Source organism: Argopecten irradians, chromosome 1 (genome assembly GCF_041381155.1).
Source record: "Argopecten irradians isolate NY chromosome 1, Ai_NY, whole genome shotgun sequence".
Classification (NCBI taxonomy): Eukaryota; Metazoa; Mollusca; class Bivalvia; order Pectinida; family Pectinidae; genus Argopecten; species Argopecten irradians.
Window position 1 is genome coordinate 14,737,097 of NC_091134.1, and position 10,961 is coordinate 14,748,057.

At 36.3% G+C, this 10,961-nt stretch overlaps 1 protein-coding gene across 1 annotated transcript; it reads left to right on the forward strand.

Annotated features, from left to right (window-relative positions):
* Positions 1-2,144: 2,144 nt before the first annotated feature.
* On the forward strand, positions 2,145-10,558 carry LOC138318650 (uncharacterized). The gene is made up of 3 exons (XM_069261224.1): positions 2,145-2,305; positions 7,460-7,744; positions 8,379-10,558. The coding sequence occupies exons 2-3, from the start codon at positions 7,497-7,499 to the stop codon at positions 9,733-9,735; spliced, it is 1,605 nt and encodes a 534-aa protein (XP_069117325.1). The 5' UTR covers positions 2,145-2,305; positions 7,460-7,496; the 3' UTR covers positions 9,736-10,558.
* The last annotated feature ends 403 nt before the right edge of the window (positions 10,559-10,961 follow it).

Genomic DNA, 10,961 nt, shown 5'->3' on the forward strand with positions numbered 1-10,961 from the left:
TGATTATCTCAACTTCACACCAACCAACATGCCTACAAGCACGAGTGCAAAACGTTTTATATAGCATGAGCATTCAAATTTCTTTGACAATTAATATTTATGTATGAAGGAAGAAATCTTAGATATTTCAAAGTGAAACATTTTGTTTGTTTGTTTGATTGATTAAATTAACGTCCTTTTAACATCCAGGATCGTGTAAGCATGGCGTCTTATGCATGCGGTGTGTATGAAGTGCGGTTGTGTGTTTTGGGAGACTGTGTTATATATTTATGTTGTGCGTAATGCATTAATTTGAAATTGATATATCAATGGCGTCATTTCAAAGCGCGTGGGAGCTGTCTTTTCCTATATCGGTAAAAGAGATATGTTTCCTAGCAACCGCCTGATAACCCTCTCGCCCATACTTGACAGGATAATCCCGCGGTTGCTGGGGAAAAGATAACTCTGTCTTTTACCGGGGAAGGGAAAAGACACCTCACGCGCGATAGACAATAACGTGACGTCATCAATATATGCGGTGCCTATTGTCGGCGACGTCATTAATTTTGATGCACAGCGACGTTCCTATGATGACAGCGCTTTGGAAACTGCATTTTCATCATGTTTCGTAAAAGTACGGAAAATAAGAATCAAACATGGGTTGAGATATCACTGTCCACTTGACAGACCAATGTAATATTATATTAATCAATTATCGGAGAAATGAAGATGATCATTCATTCGTTAATTCGTTCAGATAATCATTCATGCATTCAATTGTTGTGTAGTTTTTGTTTATTAACAAACAGGGTCATTCAGATGTAAAACACTTCCGGTTTAAGGAAGTGATTTGGTTTAGTTTATTATATTTACGTCCCATTAACAGCCAGGGTCATTTAAGGACGTCCTCCATTGTATCTGTGGTATCCTGCGTGTTTGAAGTGCGCGGTGCGTGTTTTAGGAGGCCTACGGTATGGACAGATCATATCATTGCCACAGTTTCAATTGTATAATCGCAGTATATTATCATAAATTGTTAGATTGGCTTATAAAGCTTAACGTGTTCTTACAGCGGGGGCCATATATAAGGACGGCCTGTCTGTATATCATGTATATATGTGTGATATGTGTGCGAATATGTGTATGTACATGTATTGGGAGACTGAGGTATCACTGAAGTATGCCGCCGTCAATATTGATCAGCTAATTCCATCCAATTACATTTTACTGACGGGCATATAAATAAATACAGCAAGAATACCAGATGTTTCACAACTGACAAATGGTATCTTTCCTTAAAAACGGGAGCAGACGAATTAGTATTTTTCTTCTGTTACAAAAGTTTCTTAATTTACATCATTACCACCATTGAAAAGTTGGAGCTTCTCCTTTTAATCCAAGATAAAATAAGTAAGAAAAAATCCGTAGCACTATTTCCTATATGAAATAAAGTACTGATTGCGCATACACCCAAAACCAAATAATTTATCTTAAACTTTTATGTGTTAATCATATGTATATATATATACACGATTAAAGCCTTATTATTGATTTAGCGCCCTGTTTACAGCTTGGATAATATCTAGTCTTTTCACAAATTTGTCTATATATTGTTAAAACATCCCACTATACTTTTGAACTATAAGCGTAAACCTATGTGTGTTTGTGAATACGAGTTCGATCCACCGGGCAATGACTACCACGCATTCCCGGTAACTGTTTGTGCTGCGATTGCCATCAGTACACCTTTTGTCTGAGTAGACATACATGTACATCAAACTGATAGTACGGTAGAGTTTCAACAACACAATAGAGCGAACCCATGTATTGTTTTCTGCTCGACTGGATACCAAAGGACAGTGCCGAGGGTTTCCGATGCATTCATTATATTGTCTCTCATGAATAACGATCCCGGGGAGCGAAGCAACAAGTGACTTCAACTTTACAGCTAAAACGGAAAACCTGTAATGACGTGATGTATTTTAATTGGAACTTCGAGAGAAAAATGAAAATGTTGATAATGCAGTTTAAAAAAATACATTTCCATTCCATCGATTCTTGGTTTTTTATTCGAACCTGTTTTTATCAAATTAGCTGTTAAATAATAACAGGACTAAACAGATAAAATACCATGCTTAAGTATTGGTGTAGACTGTTCAATTGTTCGTTTAACTAAACGACCAGTAATTATAAACCAGTTTATGAATAATACATATTTTATGTTTCGCCGTTTTGTATGTTTGCTTGGCGTTATGGCTGGAGGGAAGATGGCGATAGACACATCTCTGACAAAACAGTTTCCAACTCAGCGTAATTTGTAATTCAGGTAATTAGCGTTTATTTCCCCTATAAAAGGAAATATTAATTATATATGTAGCGATGTTTTATGATAATAGGTGTTATTTATAACCTATAGGTGATACTATTACATGTACAATTTTCTCATTGCTAGATGTATTGTCTGGTAAACTATAATTATAACATTTTTGAACTATCACAACTGCGCATTTGACGTAAAGTTTTAGACGTCATTCTTATCAGAGAAAATATTTAGTACAAATAGCATAATGGCTACAATATCATATATGACGATGCTAGGGGCACTGTCGGGATGTGATCCGATTTGGTGTTTTAACCGAGCTCCCGAGCACAATTGATAACAAAATGCTACTGAAGAACAGTTACTGAAACTATTTACGTATATTTGTATATGTGTGGTAGTGAGCAAAATTAAAAATGATATGATAACGCTAAATGTGTATAGATATCCTGAAAACCAATTTTCTCGTTTAGATTTCTACACACCATCAGCAGTCACAGTATCGCGTTGATTCACACAAACAGTGATTCCTTTTATAATTTGTTCATGGCAGTCATGCTCCATTTTTCACTTGATACAGAAATATTTAGATAAATTGACATTGTCAAAGACCTATTATATGTATCAAATCATTTGGTTTTTCCCGGAGCTTTTGACATTCCTATTTATTTTTCAAAATATCTCTCTTAAAACAACAGATTGGCTTATCTGTGTATTCTTGAAGGTGCTATCATCTTGAGCGTATTTCGTAAAAGTCCGTGAGAAAGCCGACATTTATTTTTGAAGATATTGTATTATCTTTACTTCAAGTGCAAAGTTGTATGTGATATATCAAGTTTAGTCTGTATTTTTATATACTACACTTCTTGGGAATACCAAAACCGATTCTCCAATATGTGACAATTGTAGGTGCTGCGTCGTCACTACAAACAGATGGTATGGTCTCAGTGTTCATACGACTCGTATATACACCGGTATGAAATATTTAAATGTTCGTCTTCACCGTGAATTACTCACCAGAAAAATAAATTCCGTTCAGTTTCTCGTTTCAAATTAATTCAGAGCTGTAAGCAATAAAACGTGTATTGAATTTCGTGATACCAAATTGATTAGCAAATAAATCTTCAAGAAATTCCCAAAAGATCTGTCTACTGTACTTATTGGTTAACTAGAAATCCCAAGTCGTTCTTGCTCATACTACAATACATGTTATCAAGAACCTTGTTATTTTTCTACAGTTCAAGTAACACGTGTACTCTATGTTAGAAAATCAATTTTTTAAAATGATCCTTTTGTATCAAGACCAACGGCGGATTTTTTTATCTGCATGTGTAAATTTGCCAACTCAAGCTACGGGGTGCAATGGTAAATTTTGTAGCTACTACCATCATCAGTAACTAAGTATGATATAGCTTGACTTACATACTCATTATTGTTTCCGAAGAACAACTACTGTCAGATGTACAGTGGTATGCGTACTGTAATATGCTAATTATGCTATTGATTAGCTTTATGCAAAACCTCTTTTGAGGAATTTGTGTATACACAACCAAGATTTTGTCACGATAATTTTTCATGGTTGTATTAATATGTTTAAATAATTGTACCTGCTGATCGTAAAAGGTGACTAAGTTTAGGATCTTATCTTTTCTGTCTTCCTGACAAACTTTTTTCTTCTTCTTAAAGTTTTATGTGCCGTATTTTTCATAGTCACGAATCAAGAAGAGCTTTTAATATGTTGTTCAACTCCAAAAGTTACCAACATTTTGAGAATTACAATACTTTATACTTTCAATGCATAGGTCTTAATTTTACAAGTACAAAAAAGACTGAAAATGATTTTTGAATGAAATTAGTACATACGGTCAGACCATTAAGCCATCTTGTTGTCCACAATTTCATTGCACATTTTTACAGTGCTATTAGTAATTGTAAAGTGATTTCTGAAGTTATATTTCCATCTAAACATGTATAAGGCATAAAAACAAGAATTTCACAATGCATAACCAATGTGTTCTAACTAACGTTTTTAAGGCATTATATATGATTGTCTGTCCATTTGAATGATTTTCACAGCTTTATTGATTAAAACTTATGGTTTTAAATAGATAATGGAAGAAAAAATAACATGTCCAAATTTTCGGCCAGTTACGGCACAAATAACTTTAACGTCTGCCTTCACACCACCTAACATTTGGCTTTCGGTTGAGCACTCGTCCATGTGATGACGGCTCTGGCTTCTGTCCGAGACACACCAATCTCCATATAAGTGGTAGTTTCTGCTCCTGCTTAGCGTCCATTATTAAGGGAGTGGGACGACTGGTTCGCCTGTCGTCAGCTGTGTTGTTTGTTGTTAGGTGTCATCGGAGGCATCCTTCAGTGATATAGCACTATACAAGAAGACACAAAACGAATACACTGAACACACACCTCGCACGTCATACACCGCAACACATCGCATGCATGAGAGGCCGTCCTTACATGACCCTGGCTGTTAATAGATTTTATTAAATAAACTAAGTAACATGAAAACAAGGAGCCGCAAAGCTTGGCATTATCCCCCGCGCCCAGTTGTGTATGAAAGCTCAAACATAAAATAAATGAAGCTCATTGTAACTAAGAGTTTAAATCTTGATATTGTCATCCATGTAGGTTTAACTATTTGAACAGAGCTTAGTATTGTCCTTGAATAAATTCATACAACAATATATCCGCTCTCCAGTAACATGACATTTAAAAGAATAAAAGAACACAGAATTGATGTAACATGTTTAAGTAGAAGGAAACTTTAATAATATGGTATTTTTAAATAAGTTTCCATGGTAACAGAAAAAGTATTGAAAATGAAAGATTCCCATTAGCAAAAGGCACAACTAGAGCACTAGCCTAACATGTACAGAAAGTTTCGTGTAGCCAAGTTGAATGGTTTTCGATTATAGCCCGGAATAGAAAGGAAACTTTAATAATATGGTATTTTTTAATAAGTTTCCATGGTAACAGAAAAAGTATTGAAAATGGAAGGTTCCCATTAGAAAAAGGCACAACTAGAGCACTAGCCTAACATGTACAGAAAGTTTCGTGTAGCCAAATTGAACGGTTTTCGAGTTATAGCCCGGAATAGAAAGGAAACTTTAATAATATAGTATTTTTGAATAAGTTTCCATGGTAACAGAAAAAGTATCGAAAATGAAAGGTTCCCATTAGCAAAAGGCACAACTAGAGCACTAGCCTAACATGTACAGAAAGTTTCGTGTAGCCAAGTTGAACGGTTTTCGAGTTATAGCCCGGAATAGAAAGGAAACTTTAATAATATGGTATTTTTGAATAAGTTTCCATGGTAACAGAAAAAGTATCGAAAATGAAAGGTTCCCATTAGCAAAAGGCACAACTAGAGCACTAGCCTAACATGTACAGAAAGTTTCGTGTAGCCAAGTTGAACGGTTTTCGAGTTATAGCCCGGAATAGAAAGGAAACTTTAATAATATGGTATTTTTTAATAAGTTTCCATGGTAACAGAAAAAGTATTGAAAATGGAAGGTTCCCATTAGAAAAAGGCACAACTAGAGCACTAGCCTAACATGTACAGAAAGTTTCGTGTAGCCAAGTTGAACGGTTTTCGAGTTATAGCCCGGAATAGAAAGGAAACTTTAATAATATGGTATTTTTGAATAAGTTTCCATGGTAACAGAAAAAGTATCGAAAATGAAAGGTTCCCATTAGCAAAAGGCACAACTAGAGCACTAGCCTAACATGTACAGAAAGTTTCGTGTAGCCAAGTTGAACGGTTTAGGAGTTATAGCCCGGAAACGATACTCGGACGGACGGACGCACGGACGCACGGACGCACGGACGCACGGACGGACAGAGCCCAAATCAATATCCCCCGCAAACGCGTTTCGCGGGGGACTTAAGTAACATTGAAAGTGTTTGGTTATTTTTAGCAATAGTGATTGACCAGCGAGATATTTACTGATGAAAATAAAAACAATGTTTTAACTAAATGGGAAATCATTTATTCTCTTTTGTCCTATATTAACTAGTCTCTTATGTTATCGTTACGTGGATATGGCAAGGAAAGTATCGCTTTTATATCAGTTTACCTCTGAAGGTCACGACGTTGTCGGAATGAGTTCCCTGTCCGGACGGAATCAATGGACAAGCAATTACGCGTGTTTACAAAGATAATACACTGGTATCATTGATTGTCTGTCTCAGTAGTGACGTACATCAATTGTTGTATACTGTTCAGATGTGCAATTTGGAGGATTTATTTATAGACATATTGGCTTTTGGCATGATCGCTGATAGAAAAACAACATAATCATGGTTTTTTATATTGGTACTCTGCTACTATGGCTCAGATTAGAAGCCGGGAGCTTGATCATTCTACAAGAATCATGAGAATGCTTGAAACATTTATTTTTGGTGTCTTTTTATGCCCGAGCCAGAAATACCTAAATTGGCAAATGTAAAGTGTTTTAGGACGTTATAAACGGGTGGACAGCATTGTAGAATATTGATGGTCCGCGTGCCTGGTTTTATATTTTGCTCACATTTTCGATTTTCAGGTAGACATGCCTTAAGAGGACGTCCATTTCAACGCTATGCTTTCTTTTGCGTTGGCGGAAATACTAAAAACGATAGGATTTAGACGTATACGTACATGGCATTGGAAAATACACTCGCTCACGCATTGTCTTTTTAGCATTTACCACAACTATTCACATAGTTTGAAAAATAAGTTATTTTAATTGAATTAAAATAGAGACGACATTCAATGGTAACGGATAAATTTACTTAATAATTCTAAAGCCTAATATATATACCGCTTAGAATACACGGGCGTTTTTTTATATTCCGATGTCCCTGACTTACACCTATTTCGAATTATAAATATTTTACTGTAAGTGTTTTAGAAGCTATTTAGATCAATATAATTATAGTTCTAAATTTTTAACGCTTAATGTAATGAGTTCTCGTCAAGTCGCTAAATACTGTCATACACATTTTCAAAGAATGGCGTTTTTTTTTTTTTTTTTTTTTTTTCTATTTCTATTCGTTAACATCTTGCCTGAACATGTAGTTTAACCTCATTAAATCGACATGAGTTGAGGTTTTCCTAGCCTTCTCTTTGCTCTCATTTTTACTTGTTATTTGCAGTTGCCACAGAAAACCAAATCCGATTTGTAAAGTCAAAATGAAGACTGAAACAGCAGATAAAGTTCAGAGTCGCTCACAGCCGAACGAGAAGACATGCTCAAGTCATCCGGAACGGATCGTCATGATGGAGTGCACCACGTGCGGAGGCGTTTCAGTTTGTCTCACGTGCATCAGTACGTCACATAAAGGTCACATGTTTCTTGAGATAGAGGGCCTAACGGATGGAACCTCTTGGTCAATGTTGTTAAAGAATGCACGTGGGAAACTTGCAGCGATCGCAAAAAGGTACATATTGCATAATATATCACGGATATTGCATACTTGCATACTTCACGGATCATAGTGAGACCAATATTCATAGCAGGAATATAAACGTCAGTTCAGGAGGCATTCATATTAGTTTAAATTAAAACAAATGGAAGTTTTTCAATATTTGCAGTAATATAAATGCAAATTGAACAGAGGTTTGCCATTTGTACTAATACGTACTTGCCGGCATCAAAACGACCTGGTCCTTACTGTCCGATCACTATTAATTTTGCCATGAACCTTTACTATGTTCTCTTTACTTCCAGATTGTTATACTACTTTTATGATGTGTCAGTTTTAAATTTTTTTAGTTCGGGTTGATGTCAACTGATAACTTCGTAATGGCTATGGCTGCTAATGTGCCGTTAAACATTAATCAATCTAAAGCATGGTTGTGCGTTAAGATAATTAAGTACCTAAAAAGAGATGAGGTCTTATTTCAACACAGCATGAAACTGTTGATACTATAATCGGGACTTTTTAGAAACAACAGAAACAGCTGTCGCAGCGTCAATGATATATCAATAACAAAGATATATGCTAGCCATCAATAGAAATAAAATGTTGGTGGTTTTTTTTCACTAATCTTAGCATTTATGTTTTTTTACAGAATTGAACAGCTGAAAGAACTAAAGCAGCAAAACGAAAAATTAGCGGCTCTAGCCATCAGTGATATTCATCGTCAGGGTGAAATCATGAAGCGAGAGATAGACGAGAATTGTGAACACTTTGTTCTTCAATGTAAGTCCATAAGGACAACTAACCAGACTTTTCTTCAGGAGTCGGAGGATACGCTACAAGAATGGATGTCCGATGTGAAAGCCATAATAGCAAAATCGAAGTTAAGAACTTCTTCTGGAACACAGGCAGGATCAAAGCAATTGAAAAACAGACTTCAATTGGAGATTGATCGGCCATTCGACCGACTTCCAGACCTACAAGCCCAGAGCTTTATTCCATCTCAGAAATCCAAAGAGTCCACGCATTCCCTTGGGTCAATTCAGTCCAGGACGTGGGTTCTGGAGGACTCGTCAAAAGTAGAGGGTACCAATCATTTTCTGGGGAACATCACACCGATAGCACGTGCAACCGACCTTTACAACGTCAAGGTCATGGCCGCCTTCCGGTTTGCAGTTGATCGCGAGATTGAGTCTGTATTTCCCGGCTTCGATGGACGTTCCTGGCTTGTGTGTGCCGGGAGTACTGAGGCCAGACTTGTGGACCACACAGGGGAGTTTGATCAGAGAAGGTCGATATCGCTGAATAAATACGTGTACATCAATGACTTGGTCACTACAGCAGACAAGACGAAAACATTGGTTTGCTGTTCGGATCAGTCGATTCGCCAGGTCCACCATGGAAACGGACATTGTGACGTCATGTTTAAAACGCGTTATTACACAACGAGTTTGTGCGAATCTCGTGATGCCGGTTGTCTATTAGTATCACATTATAATGACGGAATGCTAATTAAGTACAACCAAAGTGGCCGTGCACTTCGCACGATTGACCACGACTGTGACGGCAAGCGCCTGTTCCACTCACCGACAAGCGTTAGGGTGAACACGACCAATGGTGACATCGCTGTGATAGAGAGTTCCTGTCCACGTCACGTGGTTGTTATAGACCGGCATTTGGCAGTCCTTTGCCGATACGGTGGATACGAACTTTCAGCTTCAGCTGCTGAGAAGCAAATAGGAAACACATTTTTACCAAGTGATATCTGTTTTGACAAACATGACAACATCTTGATAGCGGACTCCGGCAAAAAGATGATAGTGTTAATTGACCGTCTGGGCAAGAGTACTCGGATACTGAGCACGTGCGCGTTAGAGCCTCGACGTATCGGTGTTGAAACTAATGGACACGTGTGGAGTGGGTATCAAGACGGTACAGTAAAAATCTTTCGGTATAAACTTCCAAAACGATACGAAGGGACAGATCAGACAGCTGCTCCGGAAACATAGGAACACAATTCTGAATAATATCACTCAAAGTCCCTAGGACATACTTATCTGGTCACTGGTTTCAGAATACGAGAAGCAATAAACTTGTTCATACCGAATATTAAGTCGCTGGAATGGACGGATCTTGTAGCATGTTTACAGAAAAAGAGGAATAAAGCACACTCATTGACATAGACGTCCTATTCCTTAGAATGGACATATTATGCGGTTGATTACGGTAATTAAAATGGTATAATCATGTTTGGCACGTATAGTTGATGTAGAAACAAAGGGACAGCTCACTTGGTACTTAATCGCTTTCTAAACAAGCGGACTCTTACCATCGAAGTGAGTTTACATTCATTTAATTCGAGGAAAATTCGAGAAGCATTGTACATACATGTTACCTACTGCAGTAACCAGACAAACACACAGCTTAAACTAAAAGCAATGTTAAACAGTTTAAGATGCTCCACCGCTGACAATTTGGTTTTTTTCGCTATATAAAAATAGGAACTGACGATTTTGTATTTTTCTTAAATTACAAAAGTTAAAAATATATTAACTTTGATATATATATTATTAAAAATAATAAATTGCATCCTGATAAAATTGTGGCACTTTATCCAATATGGAGTGAAGTACTGATTGCGCATGCACCAAACGCAAAAGAAATAATTTTATATTATTTTTTGTGTAAATTAGGCATACATATACACTATTAAAACAAATGATTATCTGTCGGCGGTGGAGCATCTTTAATGTAGTAGGAGCAAAATTATATATACATATCTATATTAGAATGACTTAAAAAGTAAATATATACACAAATCAAACAATGTATAGACGTATTAAATAATGTTTGACAATCAGATATTTTTATAATGTATTTGATGAATAAAATATTCAAACTTGTTCCTTTTGTCTCTTATTGATCAATATACAGACTTGATTTCCCAAAGATAAAATGTTTCTGGATCCATAATGATGCAAACCCTAACTATGAATATTCAAACATATTTTCCAACTTAGCAAACGTATTGAAGCTATACAACAGCATGGTATAGTGTTAAAGCTCGGTGCCATTGCCTATCGGTAGTGTTTCCTTCTTCCTTAACGATTTATTCTTCTCTGGCGTCTGCATTGAAACTCCTTGATTAATATGAAAGTTATTTAATACATATTATAAACAAATACATGTATTTATGTTGGATGAAGACAACTTTCATTTTATTTAACAATTTTTG